The 20,614-nt window shown below is 37.6% G+C and overlaps 1 protein-coding gene and 1 long non-coding RNA gene across 2 annotated transcripts in view; both read left to right on the forward strand.

Annotated features, from left to right (window-relative positions):
- The window catches only part of LOC120489549 (uncharacterized), a 37,323-nt gene that overhangs the window by 10,149 nt on the left and 6,560 nt on the right, over positions 1-20,614 (forward strand). The window contains exons 9-21 of the mRNA XM_089119347.1: positions 4,212-4,390; positions 4,682-4,805; positions 4,894-5,065; positions 6,384-6,541; positions 6,641-6,728; positions 7,175-7,381; positions 11,679-11,822; positions 13,390-13,547; positions 14,750-14,958; positions 15,196-15,340; positions 16,655-16,864; positions 18,925-19,186; positions 20,024-20,141. Coding sequence (XP_088975473.1) covers positions 4,212-4,390; positions 4,682-4,805; positions 4,894-5,065; positions 6,384-6,541; positions 6,641-6,728; positions 7,175-7,381; positions 11,679-11,822; positions 13,390-13,547; positions 14,750-14,958; positions 15,196-15,340; positions 16,655-16,864; positions 18,925-19,186; positions 20,024-20,141 — 2,174 coding nt within the window. The remainder of the gene's footprint in view (positions 1-4,211; positions 4,391-4,681; positions 4,806-4,893; positions 5,066-6,383; positions 6,542-6,640; positions 6,729-7,174; positions 7,382-11,678; positions 11,823-13,389; positions 13,548-14,749; positions 14,959-15,195; positions 15,341-16,654; positions 16,865-18,924; positions 19,187-20,023; positions 20,142-20,614) is intronic.
- LOC148973644 (uncharacterized) lies at positions 1,853-2,793 on the forward strand. The gene is made up of 2 exons (XR_016146416.1): positions 1,853-2,405; positions 2,637-2,793. It is a non-coding gene; the product is annotated as an uncharacterized LOC148973644 (long non-coding RNA).

Here is a 20,614-nt window from a genome sequence, read left to right on the forward strand (position 1 = left end):
TCTACGAGCGCCGATCCATGACATGTGCGCTGAACTGTGCAGAATCTCATATGGTCCGTTGTTTCCAGAAGAAACACAAACACAAACCGTTTTCTTCTCTTCAATATGTACATGTAGCCTACTGTTCGCGCTCACCTTATCACCTTATTCACATCTCACCAGCGCACTTGGATCGGCATTCGTAGATCGACTGGTCGAGACTATTTTTCCAAGATGGCTTCTTCCTGTATTCGCGAAGTTGACTGTGTGTATAAAATATCTTCTTATTAAACTGTATGGACACTGACAAAGTTCTCAATGCTTCGGTTTGAATGTAGGGACCCTTGTTATGCTGTCGTGTTGGTGTGGTGCTATTTTGAGCCTTGTTAGTGGTAATAACAAGCGATTTTTATTTGTCATTACTCTATGCCCTATATACTAGCATTATACTAGCGTTATAGGCTAAACTGTTTTTAGAGATAAAACTATTTACATTCGGCAATCATGAAAACAAATCTCTGATAACGGTTGACTAGGTAACAATGTGTAATTAGACCAAAGGTTCATTTTGTGCCGGAGTTGTCCTTTAAAAGAGGACAAACTGCTCTTACTGGGGACGGTTTATATCCCTGGACACTTGAATCTAGGGGCAGATGTCGAGGCAGGAGCTGAGGGCCAGGGGACTCCACCCGGAGGTGGTGGAGTTGATTTGGCAGTGGTACGACAGAGCGGAAGTGGACTTGTTAGTCTCAGCACTATCCTCCGGTTCGCCCTCCCTACAAACAAGGGACGTCCCCCGGACTTTTCAAACGTCCCCTTAGGTCCGCATTAGGTCCGCTTTGTAACGTTCCCTAGCGGACGTTCGGAGGACGTCCGCACTTGGTCCCCTTTGTAACGTTCGCTGACGGACATTCCGATGACGTTCGCATTTGGTCCCCTTTGTAACGTTCGCGGACGGACATTCCGATGACGTTCGCATTTGGTCCGCTTTGTAACGTTCGCTTCCAGACATTCCGATGACGTTCGCATTTGATCCATTCTATAACGTTCGCTGACGGACGTTCTGAGGACATTTGTCCGGGCCAGTTTGCGAACGTCCCTATTTCGTCCCTCACCTGGCATTTCCATAACAACACTTAACCAGTCGCCCATGTTTGCTATCATCAACTGAAACTTTACAACTCAGACAAACGAATAATTAAACTAAAATATAAATGCAAATATTTGCATTGATTGTAAAATTAAGTTAATGCTAAAATGTTAGTGTTTTAATGTTAAGATAATGTTCATGTTACTTCATGTAAATTCTAATCACTAATTAAAGATGTATACCACGAGTCTGTTTTCACCCGTTATAATTTAAACATCAGAAACATGACAATTGATTCAATTGAATATGAGCTACAATTTATAAAGGCTATTCACATGCACAGAGATTGAATCCCAGGAGCTCTAATGCATCGACTTCAAATGATGAATGCAGCCAAGGAAAACGTGAAGAATGGAAAAGTGGATAATAACACAGGTAAGACAAATAAAAGTATCCTAAACATTTACCTGTCAAACGTTGGTCAGGAGAAGGTGACTGGTTTTATTAAAAATAATTTATTTTAGGAAAAATATTGTTGTAATTATTGTACTTAAACAAACATTGGAGAAACAAGCGAGTGACGATCAAATCATAGGATCAAATGCGGCTAAGCGAGTGACGTCATTCCTTATGTACGCGGTTTGTATCACAGTCTATGGTTTGTATCCATGGCAACGCTCAGCTGGGTATAGCGTAGTGACAGTTAACGGTCCTTCTCAGACGCAGCCTTGTGTTTCCTGATGACTAATTAAAGATGTAATAATACCACGAGTCTGTTTTCAACTGTTATAATTTAAAAATCAAAAACATGACAATTGATTAAATTGAATATGAGCTACAATTTATAAAGGCTATTCCACATGCACGAAGAGGTTGAATCCCAGAAGAATGCATCGACTTCAAATGATGAATGCAGCCGAGGAAAACGTGAAGAATGAAAAATTGCTGGAAAGTGGATAATAACACAGGTAAGACAAATAAAAGTATCCTAAACATTAGCCTACCTGTCAAACGTTGGTCAGGAGAAGGTGACTGGTTTTATTAAAAATAATTTATTTTAGGAAAAATATTGTTCTAATTATTGCACTTAAGACTGATGGCACATGCAGAACAAAAAATAAAAAAATAAAAAAAAAACATTGGAGAAACAAGCGAGTGACGATCAAATCATATAGGATCAAATGCGCCTAAGCGAGTGACGTCATTCCTTGTGTACGCGGTTTGTATCACAGTCTATGGTTTGTATCCATGGCAACGCTCTGGGTAGCGTGGTGACAGTTAACGGTCCTTCTCAGACGCAGCCTTGTGTTTCCTCTGTCCGTCGTCTGTCTAAAAGGTATTTCTAATTATATTATTATAAATTAGTCACCATAACCACTGTCCATCTTTAAATTATATGAAAATGTTACCTTTTAAACGTTTGCTGAAGTTGTCCGCAATGTACCGCTGATAACCGTTATATGCTAATACTACGAGTAGCTACGAAGCTAACAGCTGAAAATGAGACAACGTTACATTTCACATATTGATAAAATCATAACTGAATATGTTCATTTTGTTGTTTTAGGTAACGTTAGACGCCAAAGGGGGAGAATTGCCATCGGATTAATCCCACAGCTGACCGACAAACACACACACACACAGCTGCCAGCGCATTTGAAGACACACACACGGAAATGGCACCTTTACAATTGTTTTAAATAAATAATTTACTTTGTTCCTTACACCGTGTCTGTTTTCTTTGGTTAGCCAGAAGTAAAATAAAATAAAATGATATTCAGGGGACTAAACGCGAAAGTCCCATAAACGTCCCGGATGGCCGCTGGTGGTCCTGGGAACGTCATCTTTAACGTCCGGAGGACGTCTTCGCGAATGTCCGCGGGACATCAAGCGGACTCCACATGGGGACGTTCGGGGGGACGTTCGCACAGGCCATTTAGGGGACGTTCTGGGGACCTTTTTTTGTTAGCTGGATGTGAAAGGGCCAGCCCGAGTTTAGTTCTCAGACCTAAGGCCACGGCGCATGGTCTAAAAGTGTTGTCCCTATTCTCTTAAAGGAGTAGTTCACTTTTGAAAAAAACTTTTGCTGATAATTTACTCACCCCCATGTAATCCAAGATATCCATGTCATTCTTTTTTCGTCGAAAAGATATTAATGTTTTTGATGAAAACGTTCCATTTTTCTCCATATAATGGACTTAAGGTCTTATAAGGTCCAAAAGACATTTTTAGTACAAACTGCAAACTGTTCAAATGGCTTTAAATGATTTCAGACGATGAATAAGGGTCTTATCAAGCGAAACGATCGCTCATTTAAAAAAAAAAATAATTAAGTTTACGTTTTATAAGCTCAAAAGGTCGCCTTGCTCTGTTCTGTGATGCGCGTTTGTGACTCTCCTATTCGAACTCGTTCATGAATGAATGAATCTTTTCCCGAATTCGTTGAATGAACTAAATGACACGAAAAAGACCCTTATTTATCGTCTGAAATCGTTTAAAGCCCTTTGAACAGTTTGCACTGAAACAGTTTTTTTGGACGTGAATATGAGTACTGCGTCAGAAACTAGTAAAAAAAAATACTTGCTTCACACCTGGCGCTGCATTGTGCCTGTGTATGATAGGGCCCTCTATTGTTTATCCTGGAAAGCTCTCCGTGGGAGATTACGACCAGGAGGGACTTTTTGTCTCAGGTGTAGGGATCTTTCACCCCCAACCCGAGATTTGGAACCGGTGGGTCTGGCCCCTGAGGGTGATCAACTCCTAGAATATGGTCTCTCAACTGAGGTTGTTGAGGCCATTTTTAATGCTAGAGCTCCCTCTACAAACAAATTGTATTGGTAATTGCCTGGTTGGTTCACTCCCTGAGTTCCATCTAAATTTTACATGGCTGCTATTTTGGCTTGCCACGTTCACGTTGATGGAGATTCCCCAGGTATCTAATTTCTTGCATCTGAGGACTGCAAAATCCTTCCTGGGAACTTGCTATAGTCTTAGAAGGCTCATCACCAAAATAAATAAATAAATAAATAAATGAAAAATTACTTACTTTGAACACTAGTTTACTTATAGGTTGTTGCTATGTGGTTGCTAAACTGTTCCATGCGGTTGTGGCACTGATTCTCTGTGTGCTTATATATGACAGGTGTTTATCAGCGTGGAGAACACTGGTTCACCGCAGTGCGTTGCTTCTGCATTACTGTTCTCACAGAAAGGTTCAAACACTCAAGACATGCTTACAGCAGTGGAGGAGATCTCTACAGCTACACGGTCTTCAAAAGGAGTTCCTCATCCACCAGTTTCATACTAGACAGAAAAACACAGGTTTGACAATTTTACAAGTAGCCTATCATTATATATATTTCAAAAGTTTAAGGTTAGTTAGATTTGAAAAAAAAAATATCTTATGCTCACCATGGCTGCATTTGTTTGATAAAAATACAGTAAACTGTAATATTGTGATATATTATTACAACTTAAAATAAAAAAAGTAATATTCACCAGCCTTCAGTGTTACATGATAATGATTCTTCAGAGATCATCCTAATATGCTGATTTGGTGCTCAAGAAACAGTTCTTATTATTACCAATGTTGAAAATATGTTTGTATTTTAGGTTGTACGATGGAAGTGTTCACATGGAAATCACGATTTTCAGCGCAAGAACTATCATCCATGCTACTTCTCCACAACACTCTTCATAAGTGGACAGAGATATTAGAGAAACAACATTTGGCACAGTATGCTAAACTCCTCTTTTTCTCTTTCTCTGTAACTATATTTCTCTCTCTAGTCATACCTTGCTCAATTCTTTAATTTCTCTTTGAGATCTCACAGATCAGCTCAACATAGAGCTGTTAAGCGGGCTGTTCTTGTGGAGTGGTACAGACACACTCAGGCTGTTTTCTCTGATGCAGTTCTGCTCTTCACAGCCAAACTGGCTCATCTTCATCCATCCTCATCTTCCCCACCCTGTGCTGTATCCACTGCATTACCTCAGGTACAAGACTCAGCAGGGTTGCCAGGTCCCAGAAATATTTCAAGCCCAATGACAACTCAAAACCCGCCCAAATGGAATGAAAACTAGCCCAATTTTATATATATATATAATATATAATATATATATATATATATATATATATATATATAAATTATGTATTACATATAAAACATATAAAAATTATGTAAATATATATATATATATATATATATGTATTTACATATAAATATATGTGTGTATATATGTATATATTTTCCCTCTATATACAGGTGAAACTTGAAAAATTTTAATATCATGAAAAGTTTCACCTTTTAATTTGAATTACTGAAATACATGAACTTTTGCACGATATTCTAATTTTTCGAGTTTCACCTGTTTAAATAAAAGTTAACCTGGTTATTTGTAGAAAAAAAATATATATATATATGTATATAGATAGATAGATAGATAGATAGATAGATAGATAGATAGATAGATACATAGATACATAGATACATAGATGTGTGTGTGTTAAGTTTAAAGTTTTGACCTTTTGTCTCACCCAAAATCTTAATATCACACACTGAAACACAATCTCATACAATAAAGGTCAAGAACTTGTCCTCTCTGATATTTTCTGACCCTAGTAGTCACTAAATGATCAACAGTTGAAGTGCTTGAGTGACAAGCAACGTGGGCAGCCAGCTTCCTCTTTCACAGCAACATTAGTTCTTAGAAAGCAACTTTGCCTGTGTCAAATAAATGTTTTTTTTAATGTTATTCACTCACAGCATAAGCTACTAGATCACTGTGGTGAACTCTGATTTCACATTTGCAATATTTGCAGAACGTTTTTCTATCATCATTTGGAACACTTCGAAGGTGATGTGATGATGCTAGATTTGTGATGTTACGTCAAAAACACATGAGACCCGTCCACTCGCCCGCACATAGCGCCCATCTATGATAGCGCCCGCCACAGTCAGTGGTTGTTGCCAAATATTCATTCCCGGGGATCAACAATACTAGCTAGCTCGCTTGTGGATTTTGTTTGTTTTGTTTAAATTAGCATTTTAAAGCTAGCAGACCCAGACCATAGAACTCTTAAAACGTAGACCAAGACTTTTTAAATCAGACTGGAGGTCTCAAAAGCACCATAATACTGCTAATATTGTAGTATCGTTGACAAAAAAGGCGATTTATTGTCAAACGTTTTGCTCTTTAACTTAGTAATAGGGAACATGCTGTATCAGTTGGAAAAGTATAGGTTTTGTATTCTCAATAAGCATATTGTGATTTTTATTTTTTTTTCATCATGAATGTTTAATCATTCAAAAAGGGTTATCTGGTAGAATGTAAAACCTGCACAGCAGAAGATGATAGTTTGAAACGAAGTGTGTTGACACATAGAGAGCAACACTGCCCTCTACAGGCCACAGGATCACAGCACAGCCACATAACATGGACTGCATCAGAGGAGCACGGATCATTTATCAGGTTAGCTACACAATTTAATTTTAATTTTAGAATAATTTTAATACAAAGTTTAAATTAAAGATAAAATACCATTCTATTTTTTTTTTTTTTTCCCTGCAGTAAAATCTTTGAGGTATATAAAGACCCAGGAGATGAGAGAATGGCTCATAGTTGTTTCTATGATCACTGCAGACTTTGCAGATCAAAGGTGTTCAATCAATCAATCAATCAATTGCAATTTATATTGTTTATACATAAATCTTTTGTTTATAATATTTCCCTGATATTTAACAACCACTTTGTATTAAATCTAGTAATATTTATTTATTTTGCAGTTTAGCTTAAAGCAATCTAAACCATTAAATTTACTTGAGAAACTAAATATTAGGAGTTTAGATTTTTATGGCATTTATTCTACCTTTAGTGTTGATTCTTTCCACCGAAATGTTTATCATTTTACAGGATCCCATAATGAATCATGTTTTTGGATCATTCTGGTGGTAAATTTACATTTAAAACTTCATAGTATAACGGTTCTGATCCAGAGTCAGCTTTGCTTTTGCTGTTGTATTATTAATAGTACGGGACCAAACTGAGTCAATTCAGCAGTCAGTTCTATTTATTTCAATCTGATACTTTTTCATTCTTCCTTAGGTTGTGCTACTAAGAGCCCTCGGCAGGATGATGCAACCTGATCTGAGTCTGCCTTTTTCCCAGTGGAGGAGTCTAGTGCACACTAACAGAGAGATGAGGCTACAGGGGGATCTCTGTAGAAAAAACAGGAGATGTAAAGACCTGACTGTGGCGTTCAGGGTGTGGAGAGCTCATACACAAATACACTGCAGGGCTGTCCGGCACTGGGTAAATTAATTATTAATCAACAAAATCATTTATATTGGTCCACTGGGAGAAATGCTGTTCCATAGTATCTATGCCAACTTTGAAAAAAATGGCTTCACAATGGTAAAAATTGGTGTTTTATGTTTTTACACATTGTTCCCTTTCGAAGTGGAACTTTAACACGCCGTCTTGAAGTTATGGGTAATGCCCTCTGCCCCACCAAGGGGGTAATCCATTGACCGGAAGTTGAAGCCTCGCGGGAGCTGCCATCTTATAGCAGAACTTCACTTGCGTTAGCATTCCCATTGACACCCATTCATTTTGGCGTCACTTTGACAGTGAATAACTTTACATCTGAGGCGTTTGAAGACCCCATTTGTCCTTTAATTATTTCTAAAGAAACACGACAATGTATAAAATGCGCCATTACCTTGTAGCTTATGTTATGGCCCCGTAGAAGCAGTTTTAGTGAAAGTAGGCTAACGATTGCGTCATACCCACATGACTCTCTGTCGCACAGTAGAGAGATTACCGTATGGACAGGAGAAGAAGCTCGCGCGCAATCGGGGAAATGTGGAGGCAAAATGACAAAATAATTAATCAGAATACTTAGCAAAATTGTCTCCTTCTGCTAGCTCATGGACAGCTCATATTCACACTCCGCCTCTGCATGCTTCGGAAGGGAATGATTCAGATTTCTCATGCCACAGCACTAGAAGACAGACGGATGGCTCTCGTCACATCTACGTAGTCAAGCTCTGTTTGAGTCTGCGCGTCAGGGACGGAAATGCTAAAAAATCGCCAAAAACGGGCTTCAATCGTCTCAATGGAGTTCCAATGAGTCCATTTCTTTTACTGTCTATGTGCCCCACTGGTGTCTGAACACATGTAATAATAATAATAATAATTCATTACATTTATCTAGCGCTTTACATAGAAGGGGGAATCTCCTCAACCACCACCACCAGTGTGCAGCATCCACCTGGATGATGCAACGGCAGCCATATTGTGCCAGAACGCCCACCACACAAAAGCTTACTGGTGGAAATTATTGGAAATTATTGGATGTGATGGCCCGCACCATGCACAGATTAAAGTTGGCCTGATCACGTGAGAAATGGGAAGTCGCTTGTGGTTGTTTGGACAACCGCTTTCTGGTGAGCCTTGATCGACCCTTAGCAAGGGCTTTTCAAAAGGTTTGAACCGAGGTAATCAGTGTATTGGATAGCTGAATGCATGTACCCGTCCTTGCATACCTCTTTCACTTAAGAAGGTTCTTTGCCTGGTATTAGGAGCATCCCTGAAGGTTGTAGCCTGTGATGCTGGTTTGGGAAGTCAGCATTTTGCATGCTACCTTTGAGGGACTCAGGAAATGGGATGGGTTTACTTTAATACAATTTCCCCCTCCTCTTTATTATATCCCACAACTTGTGGTGACTGTGTTGGTGTTGCTCTCTTTGGAATGTGTTATCAAGGCGCATTGACGAGCTAAGTCAGGGTATGATTTATTGGGCACATTGCATTATGCCCTGCTTTATTTCCCTCCCTTTTTGGCAAAGTACAGATGTAGGCTTCCCTCTTGGAGGAGCAGCAGCTCTAAGCAGCCTTTCTTGCTCTTTGTGACAGTTGCTTTTAAAGGGATACTCCACTTTTTTGGAAATAGGCTAATTTTACAACTCCCCCAGAGTTAAACAGTTGGGTTTTACCATTTTCGAATCCATTCAGATGATTTTCTGTTATTTAGAAGAGTATCAGTAACCAGACAGTTTCTGGTCTCATTGACTTCCATAGTATATATTTTTTTTCCTACTATGGAAGTCAATGAGACCAGAAACTGTCTGGTTATTGATATTGTTCTAAATATCAGAAAATCGGCTGGATGGATTCGAAAACCCAACTGTTTAACTCTGAGGGAGTTGTAAAAGGAGCCTTTTTTACAAAACAAAAAAACGAAAAAACTGGAGTATCCCTTTAAGTACCATTAAGGTAGAGGTAGAGCAGGGTGAATAGAACCATGCTTCAATTACCAACCTCCCCAACTATTATTGGGTTCTGAGGCAGGGATATCGCTCCTCTTTGAATGGGTGTTCGACCATGGCGACGGTACTAATGAGTAGAGGTCATGTTTTGTACCTATTAAAGGCAGGGTTCAGCTGTTCTTCTTAGAGTCTGGGTGATGGGATTAGTGGGCACACTGCATTATGCCCTCCCTGCTCTCATTCTCCCTGTTTTCCTAAGTAGGAGCAAGGACCCTAAAATGGCAATAATAGTGAAGTTTGTAGCCTGGAAGGTTCATTACGAAGGTTTTAGAACTTGGCAGGCTCCTTTTCTTAATCTGCTCTTAAGATTCACCTTAGGGTAGAGCAGGGGGGACAGAAGTACTATGGAAGGTTTTCGAGATTCCCAATGCCTCTCCAATTAATGTTGGACCCATCAGGTAGGGATATCAATCCCCTTTTTGGAGGATGCTCTTCTATGGTCAACGCTAATGATGGAAGGAAGTTTGCCTGAGGGTGTCCCTCCTTGTTATCCGTCACATACTATGGCCTGGTGCCAAATAGACTTGAGGCGCTAGCTGTAGCTGACCTCCTAGCATGGTATGAGCTGCTCTTCCCCAGTTGCATTGTTGTCGTTAAGTAGGGCTTAGCTCCCCTTCAAATTCCTTTGGTCTAGAGTCTATGTAATGAGGATTACTGGGCTCACTCTATTATGCATTTCCCTCCTTCCTGAGTATAGGGGACTCTCCCCTGTTGGGGCAGTTGTTGTAAATAGTCATTAAGACTAATTACTAAGGGTTATGATCACTTGCCATGTTCCCTTTCTTCTGCTGCCCTCATGACACCAATGAGGTAAAGTAGAGAGTAGAAAGGATGATGATTCAATGGGTATTCCCAGATTCCCCTAGTTTTGTTTATTCCCTCTCCAACTATATTGTTATGGCAGCACTCTGATCAGATGTGTTCGTAGAAGTGTTTCATGGAGAAAATCTTAGTTCTCCCATGTGACTGTAGAGCTTACACCCCCCTGCACTTTCCCTAAATGTTGCGTTAAGATGGCGAAAGCCTTTGCACGCACTATGTCCCTCGTGTTTTGATTCTTTCTGATGAAAAGAGGGTTATATTCTCCACCTTGGAAGTAGTGGTAGACCGAAGGTCATAGGTGAGTACTCTGTTTGGTAAACTACTCCCTCGCGGCTTTAAGCATTGACATAACTAGCAATTATTAGAGCTTTTGTTTGCTCTTGGGCACTTAAGTTTTTTGTTTTTTTTCCTGCCCTGCAAGGAAGGGAGGGAGGTTGTAAAGGCCAGGACTGCCCTCGAAATAGAGCACAATCTATTCTATGCCCACTATGGATTGCAACGGGTTGCCTGCACGTCTCCTTCAGACAAAAGAGATGATGTATTTTGCAGGCAGCCAGGCCAGCACAGTCTCACCCCAAAAAGTCATATAACTGACGTTTTGGGACGTCTTTTGACCATACGTCAATATTCGCCTTTTTAGGGCCTCCTTAAACGTCGGTAGATGAGGTTATGGGATCCTAACTCTACCCCAGACCTAAACCTAACCCTAAACCTAACCCGTCACCTAACTGACGTTAAAGGTAAAGCGTCAGTTGTATGACGGCCCGGGATCGCCATCTAGCGACGTTTAAGGGGGCCCTAAAAAGGAGGATATTGACGTATGGTCAAAAGACGTCCCAAAACGTCAGTTATATGACTTTTTGGGATGAGAATGTGTTGGCCAGGCACCCTCTTATGGGCGCTCTGCTCGTAATTTCATAGACTGCCATCAGCAAATAAAATGACATGTTTGGTACATGTTCAGACACCAGTGACACTGAGGGCATTTCCCATAACGTCAACTCCAGAACACCAAGTCTCGTTACCCTTCTTAGAGAACCATGGTTACATATGTAACATGTAAGCCTATCGTCTGTTTCCACTGACGCATACGCACATTTGAGGTTTTTAATAGCGGAGACGAGACCCTTGTACATGCGTAGGAAATGTATAACCTGTGGGGGAAAAGACCTTTTAAACCTTATTTTGAGACAAAGTCATCAAACCTTTTCAGCGATTTTTATCATATTTTACTGTTGTTTCTATACAAGCAGTTTTTATGTCCGAAATAGCTGCCTGGAGGCATTGCCAAGACGGCGGCCGAGTGGCATGACTTGCCTAAAAGGACTTTTTGTAATTTGTAATTTGGGTCTGGTACAAAATTTTGGGTGAACTAAGTATTAAACTATGTTTATGAGCAATGAAAAAGTAGTTATGTTGATTTTTGTACAATTTTCTTTTTCTTTTTTTTTTTGCAGGAAAGGAGGGTGATTTTTCACACAGTCATTCAATGGAAAGTAATGGTTTGGCAGAGATGCAGGAAACGCGTGTTGGAACAGCACGCAACGCTTACCCATGACACCAATCTACTCAGACACAGCTTCTGTACATGGACCAGAATGGTAAAAATAAAGTAAAAATGTATGTTATGAATCTGCCCTAGTTATTCTAAATATCAATATAGTCCATATGGAAATAATCCATCCGAATTGGGAGGATTGTTATTTTATTTCATTTTATATTTAAAGCAGTGGTTCTCAATCTTTTTTTACCCCAGGCCCCGAGAAAGAAAAGAAAAATTCCCATTCTTAATATAAACAATTCTCCAATAATAGCAACATTTTCCATTTTAACCTCCCTTTAAAATGTTCTATTTTATCAATAAAATCTTAATATGCTATAAACACGCATATTAAAGTCAGAGATAATCTATCTCTGACTAAACACTTAAAAACACATGAACATCTGTCTTTTTGTCGTCTTCAATTGTCCTTTCTTGATATACAAATTGCAATTTTACCTGTTCATAATAAGAAAGATTCAAATTGTAATTATGTTGGTCTTTTTAACAAAGTTTTCTACAAAAAAACAACAACTCTTTCAGTATGTTTAGTAAAGACAATAGCAGAAAAAAAGCTAATTATCAAAAATAAATGTACAATTAAAAAAATAAGATATTGGCTACCTCATACTATCCGGATTTTCCATGGGAACCCCAGTTCTTTAAAGGAAACTTTAAAGCAAACCCCAACTTGTTGAATGGGGTAAATAATATGTATGGATAAAAATAATTTTAATTCGATTTTTCATTGTTTTACCATTATTTTACCATGTAAAAATGTACCTTTATTACTCATAATGGAACCTTTTTACTTCCTTTCCTACAAAATTTCCTACTTCCCAATTTTGAAGTTGTAATTACGAGCTTTGCTGTCTTGATAGTCAGCTTGCTAACAATTCTGGAATTTCGGTCTAAAACATGCCATTCTTGGTGAATAAATCATACAATATTCATTTATTCTTGGTGACTAAATCATACAATATTCTTCAAATGTTTATTAACATATGTAAATATGGACTACTAATAAAGGAGAAAAAAAAACTAATAAAGAATACCAGTCACAGCAGCAATCTTTCTCCCGTACACCATGTTTAAAGTTTATGGCATGCCCAACTCGTGAACTTGCGTATCAATATTATGTTGAGGTGATGGCGCAGTGGATAAGACACATACCTTTGGTGTGAGTCACCCGGGTTCGAATCCACTGTGAGACACCAGTGTGTCCCTGAGCAAGACGGTTAACCCCTAGTTGCTCCAGAGGCTTGGGACCTCTGAAATATAGTATATAGCAATTGTAAGTCGCTTTGGATAAAAGTGTCAGCTAAATGAATAAATGTAAATCCCAGAGTTCCCCAGTGGTAAATACAAATTTAGAGGTTCGTGACTGATTGAAATTAATGATAGATTACAATTTAAGAAATATTTCTCAAATTAGAACTATAATTTGGCAAAAGAATATCAGATATGTTTGTTTCTTAGCTTAAATCATTCTAACAACCTGGATTTTTGTCAAAATTAGAGAAGTAAAATGAGTTGTGAATGTTTCATGTTGATAAATCATATTTAAATCTTTGACTGTGGACAAATGCAGCTTATATCTGCGAGCTGATTTTCTATGCGTGTCATAGGTCATGGGGCCGCACTGCGAGCAGCAGAAGTGTGCTGTTGAACAGATGGAGAGCAAAGCAGAGAGACACAGATTGAACATGAGCTTCTCCACGTGGGTAACATGTGTAAGCCAGCAGCAGACTGCCAGAGCCGTTTATTTTCGAACATTACAGAAGAGGTACACGTCATATCTGTGACAGCCTGAATGTATTTTTGGCTGTTTTATGGTGGTTATCAGATATCACTATCATGTTTTAAAGCAGTTGTGTTTCGTTTATGCACCACTACCATTTCACATATTGGTGATACATCGTTGTGTTGTGTTTAACATAACACGTTATATCAGTCAGACTGATTAATCAACCAATATTTTACTTTTACATTATCAACAACCACACTGTAAAAAAATATTGATGGTTTAACTTAAAAAAGTAAGTAACCTGGTTGCCTTAAAATTTTAAGTTGATTGAACTGGAAAAAGTGAGTTAATACAATGAAGGAGATTAATTTAATCATCAGAAACTCAAAATTACATGTTATCTGAACTAAATAAATTATTTAAGTTGATTTGACAAAGGAAAAAATGTTGTGATTACTACACTGTAAAAAAATATTGTTGGTTTAACTTAAAAAAGTAAGTAACCTGGGTTGTCTTAAAAGTTTAAGTTGATTGAACTGGAAAAAGTGAGTTAATACAATGAAGTAGATTAATTTAATCATCAGAAACTCAAAATAATAAGTTATCTCAACTAAATAAATTATTATAAAGTTGATTTGACAAAAGAAAATATGTTGTGATAACAAATCTTGAAAATATTTTTTACAGCTGTATTAAAAAAAAGTCAAAAAGTAATTTAATAAGGAAAAATCAGTAAATATTATATAAAACAAGCAGCGTTATTGTTGAATACAACTAAAGCCCTATTCGCACGGGATAAGTATTACCTGGTGACCTCTAGTCATTTGTAATAATTGCGGAGGATGTCTGAGATCTTAAAGGAGTAGTTCACTTTTAAAAAAAACTTTTGCTGATAATTCACTCACCCCCATGTCTTCCAAGATATCCATGTCATTCTTTCTTCAGTTGAAAAGAAATTAAGGTTTTTGATGAAAACATTCCAGGATTTTTCTCCATAAAATGGACTTCAATGGGAACCAAATGGTTCAAGGTCCAAAATACAGTTTCAGTGCAAACTGCAAACTGTTCAAACTGCTTTAAACGATTTCAGATGATGAATAAGGGTCTTATCAAGCGAAACAATCGCTCACTTGAATTATATATTTTGCTTTGTTTTATCTATCTGCAACATGGAAGGTAATGCGAAGCTCAATGTGAAGGGCATGTTAATGATAGTGTGTGTCTGTTTCTGTGTGTTTAAGAGTGTTTTGGGCATGGCTGAGGTGTTTGCAGGTCTGTAAGCAGAGGCAGGCGTCAGCTCTGTTCTTTTCACACTACAGACTCTTGCGTGTCTGTTTCTGTCAGTGGAGAATCATCTGTGCTCAGCAACGGCTCTCCAACAGCATACGACAACACAGACTCCACTTAAGAGTCAAAGTCATCTTACGGCAGTGGAGAAAACATGAAAACCGTGAGTCGAAATCACCATTGAATTAAGCCATATTCGTGTCATTTCTTTTTTTCCTTGCTTTTCTGTTATACTGTAGTTTAAACATTTCCCTTAAAAGGCCTGTATATATTTCATATGTATATAAAAGTATGCATATTGCCTTATATTGAACATATTGCAGTATGTTGAGTGTATGCATTATAACATAGCAAATAACTATTGATAAACCAATAAAAGCATTATGTTCTTGTGATTTAGATCAGGCCCATCGACAGGCTCTTCTGTGTGAGTATGATGAGAGGAGGAAGATTGTCATGAAGAGAAGAACATTTCTCATGTGGAGCCAGGCAGAGAAATATTTCAGAAGATCTCAGAATTATCACCAAAGAGTCTTAAAACACAGGTTTGTGTGTGGAAATGGGAAAAAGCACAGTGTATGATAAGGATTTTTTTATCGGCTGATTCTATAACTATAAATATATCAAAAATATGTATGTCACACTTGCACAGATAAGTCCAATGCAGAGAGAAGTCCAAATTAAACATGATTTAATGACTCGTAAATGTAAGTACACATTGATGGCCTAAGACACGAAACGAGCGGTTGCTGTGAGAAAACGAACAGAATTTATATCGTTATATATATATGTATCCTAAGTTTAAAAAATAAATTTATAAAATACATTATATATTCATCATTCAATACTGCTTTGCCCGCCCAGAGAATGTGTCTCGCCCATGAGAAAATGAGCTAAGAAGTACAAACGTGCGAGTACGATGTGAGTTTTTCCTCAAGAGATATCATGGCTTGCGAACGAGCGAAGCATGGCAGTTGATTAGTGTTCGGATGTACAAATGAACACAAAAGTATTTTTTAGTTCCTTCTTTTTAGCCTCTGAAGAAACAATGGGTTAATTTTCTCTGGAAATGCGCCAACACTACTTTTCATTGATGACTGTATTTCCTCAACTTGGGCCAATACAGAGCTGGCCTCGATGAATGTCTGAAAATAAATCAATTGAGCTACCAAGCATCAATTTCGGATGTATAGCCTAATTGTTCAAGTTCAGACAGGTAATCTTTCTCTCGAAATCATTCAATACTGTTTATGTATCAGTAAGTCAAGCCAGTGACTAAAATATCAACTTCATAACGTTTCTTTTAGTAGGATGAAAATAATCAACAGAAAGCGTTAAGAAATCAATGATTCGTGTTACACGGCACAACGAAGCTCTTACTGTATGTACATCATCGTGTTGGCATTGGTGAAAGCATTAGAGAGTGTTTCTGCATTGCAATGATAAGATCTTCATTCTCGCGATTGACTTTCATCTGCTTGCTCAACGCTCATCACGGCAACATTTTATGTGATGGGAATAGGTCTTTAAAAACTTCTCACGATTCGTTAATCTAGATAGCTGTAATAGTAAAAACGTATAATAGTATTCGAGAGAGTTTCACATGTAATATGTAGGTATTTCATATGCAACCATGTCAGCCAATCACATTAGTGGGCGGTTACACTGAATCGCACAGCAGACACGCCCCTTCAAACTAAATTATGACTATTTTTGATCTAAAAAAAACATACATTATAAGGGCAAGCCAGGAAACATTTTAAAATAATAAAGTAACCCCATGTCAGGGGACCTTTAAATGCTGCTAAAAACCTTTCTATGGTGAAGTCATTAAAGATTTTGTTCTCCTCTACCTCCAGATATTTCTCCCAGTGGCTTCATGAGTTCAGCATGCTCAAAGAGAGGAAGAGGGCTCAACTGGTGATGCATCGGTGGAGACAGCACATCTCACAAGCCAGAAAACAGAGAAACATCATGCAGACCATGAAGAACATGTTCCTGTGTTGGAAAGCAGCTTTCAGACTGAGTGTCTGGAGCAGAGAACACTGGACACAGAGACAGGAGAGGAGGTGAGATAAGAACACCACAGGTGAATACCATACTTCCGCCTGCTGATTGCTTAAAGGACAACTCCGGCGCAAAATGAACCTTTGGTCTAATTACACATTGCTACCTAGTCAACCGTTATCTGAGATTTGTTTTCATGATTGCCGAATGTTAATAGTTTTATCTCTAAAAACAGTTTAGCCTATAATGCTAGTATAACGCTAGTATATAGGGCATATAGTAATGACAAATAAAAATCGCTTGTTATTACCACTAACAAGGCTCAAAATAGCCCCACACCAACACGACAGCATAATAAGGGTCCCTACATTCAAACCGAAGCGTTGAGAGCTTTGTCAGTGTCCATACAGTTTAACAAGAAGATATTTTATACACACAGTCAACTTCGCGAATACAGGAAGAAGCCATCTTTGAAAAATAGTCTCTACCAGTCGATCTACGAACGCCGATCCAAGTGCGCTGAACTGTGCAGAATCTCATATGGTCCATTGTTTTCGGAAGAAACACAAACACGAACCGTTTTCTTCTCTTCAATATGTACACGTAGCCTATACTGTTCGCGCTCACCTTATCACCTTATTCACATCTCACCAGCGCACATGGATCGGCGTTCGTAGATTGACTGGTAGAGACTATTTTTCAAAGATGGCTTCTTCCTGTATTCGCGAAGTTGACTGTGTGTACTTGTATAAAATATCTTCTTGTCAAACTGTATGGACACTGACAAAGTTCTTTGACAAAGACGGTTTGAATGTAGGGACCCTTATTATGCTGTCGTGTTAGTGAGGGGCTATTTTGAGCCTTGTTAGTGGTAATAACAAGCGATTTTTATTTGTCATTACTCTATGCCCTATATACTAGCGTTATACTAGCGTTATAGGCTAAACTGTTTTTAGAGATAAAACTATTTACATTCGGCAATCATGAAAACAAATCTCAGATAACGGTTGACTAGGTAACAATGTGTAATTAGACCAAAGGTTCATTTTGCGCCGGAGTTGTCCTTTAAAACTCCAATCTGAAACTGTTTTGGGCAAAAAATTATCCAAAATAATTTTTTTGAGCTAGTACATAACCAGCCAGTGTTCAAAACTATTGGATTCATCCTTGCTGTGCCGTGCCGAGGTACAACTCACGTAAAGTTGATCATTCCGTGAATGACTGCAATTGCAGATTTCGAACAGAGATGGCGACAAAGAGGAAAAAACTGAGGACTGCGGCTGTAATTTAAGAACTGCAAAATGGTTTTGTATTACAAGTTTTCTAAAATGTTATGTTTATATATGCAAGTGGACATCATCTAGATAAATATGCAGTAATCTGCATACATTTCTAGAACATTGTATAAAGCCTGGAAAAAAAATATTTGACAAATTAAGTTAAAGGTTTTACAGACAGAGTTTTGGAAAACTCTTTAAGAATCTAATACTGTCAACAGCCAGAAAACAAAAAAATCACCATGTTTTTTAGGAATGTTATGTAAGTAATTTGAATGTTATATGAACAAACCCCTCAGTAAAAAAAACGTCAGAAAATAGGAATGAAACTGAAAAGTTTAGTGTATGTAAGTGCTACATAAGTGGTGATTTATCGATCTGAAAAAGGCTTGTGGAAGCAAAATATCCACAGATCTTAAAATAACCAGTGTATGAAAAAAGAAAACAGATTTAGTCTATATAGTGTCTTGCCTTAAAGAGGTAGATCACCCAAAAAATCTATATTCTGTCATCATTTATCACTCAAGTCCAAAAATTGAACAAGAGTCTAGACGCATTAGAGGCAATGACTTTTTTTTGATGTGTGTTGGTCCTTTTTGAAGCTTGACAGACCCAAGTTACATCATTCTTTTTGTAAAACTGTTTGCAAGATTATTATTATTATTTTTTTTTTCAAACCTGCTAGCTAACAATGCATGTGATGCCAACCTCTGCCTCAACAAACCGGCAAAAGCCCCCCAAAATAATCATAAAAATACAGAAAAGCATGTGTGTGCTGTCATTTGCATTGCATTTGTATTTACATGCCAGGCTTTTGGCTTTATCAGCACTTGTTCTCCATGTAGGGTTCTGCTGGCATGGTCCAGACACACGGTATCAGAGCAAAGACTGAGGTACAGAGAGGCATGGTTCCAGTACAGCAGTGAGATGAGACTATTGACTGCTGTATTCATGCAGTGGAGACGAGCTCTGATCCAGGGTCAGCAGAAGAAGTGTACAATGGAGAGCCAGCTCATCATCTATCAGAGAAGAGCTTTTCATCGCTGGAGAACTGCTGCCACAGAATGTAGAGTGATTCAAACATTGAACAACAGATTACTTCACAAGGTTTGATTCAGATGTTTTATTAATTTTCTATATGTTATTAGTCATTTGGCTGACTGATCTCATGTAATTTGAAAATGAGGTCTAGGAGATTGCAGTATTGACCTTTTTTTTCTTGAAATAAAGCTAATATTAACTAAAATAAAAAGTATTTTTTTTAAATATTTATTTTTAGCTAGTTGCCAAGGATTTCTCATTTTCATTTAGTTGAAGTGCTAAAATAACTAAAATTTAAAAATTTAACAAAAATCAAAATGAAAAAATAAAAAATTAAAATTCAAAATAGTAACAAAAAATATATTAGTATATCAATTATAATATAATAACACTGCATTCAAATGCAAAAGAGAGTATACAGTATAACTAAAAATAATTTATTATAAATTATGTTACAAATATGTATTACAAATATATTAAAAAGAAGTTACAGTTAATTAATTTATTATTATTATTTAGATAAAACAAAATTAAAAAAGAAACCAGAAAAGTTAAGTCTAGATTGTTACAGATTGTTTCAAAGCAATTTTACAGTGATAAACAGGGAATTAATGAGCAGTGATGCTAACTAAATTCAATTCTGCTGTGAAGCAGCTCTGAAAAGACAATAGAGCCACTATTCAGTTCAGTGTTGATTCAGTTTGGTTCAATATTCATGTAAAGTTCATCAATTATGGAATGAGTTCAATTCAGCTATAAAGAAGCTCTGGAGAAAACAGTGTTGACATCATCCAGCTCAATTCAGCTCTCGTCCAATAGTGTCAGTGCAGTCAAATTAATGATATTGCTGAATATTAAGTGCTTTAATTTATATTAATTTTGTGCATTTACTTCTCTTTACAGTGGTTCAAGCATTGGACGCATAGCAGGGATTTGTTGAACGTTGCAGACATGTTTTGTGTGAAGAAGGAAAGAAGTGAAGCCCGGTTAGCTCTAAGGACATGGTCACTGTGGGCCAAAGGTAAACTGTTAGGCCTATTTCTACACATTTGCCTTGCTGATACTATTAAATAATATAGAAATCATGAAGTGATACAAGCGATTAGATAAGCTGTTTGGGTCAGTAACCTCATGCAAATATAATGTGAACTTCAATGTAATTGTAATAAAAAATCTTTGGACACTTAAAGGGGTAGTTCACTTTAAAATGAAAATTAGCCCATGATTTACTCTCTCTCAAGCCATCCTCGGTGTATATGAAATTCTTCTTTAAGACGAATGCAATCAGAGTTATATTAATAAACACCCCGACGCTTCCGAGATTTATAATGGCAGTGAATTGCAACCAACAGATTAAAGCTCAAAAAAGTGAATTTTTCCATCATAAAAGTGCTCCACACGGCTCAGAGGGGTTGATAAAGGGCTTCTGAAGCAAAACTATGAGTCTGAGTAAGAATAATATTCATATTTAAAACTTAAAATAAAATAAGATTC

This window comes from Pimephales promelas, chromosome 14, assembly GCF_988280905.1.
Source record: "Pimephales promelas chromosome 14, fPimPro1.hap1.1, whole genome shotgun sequence".
Lineage (NCBI taxonomy): Eukaryota > Metazoa > Chordata > Actinopteri > Cypriniformes > Leuciscidae > Pimephales > Pimephales promelas.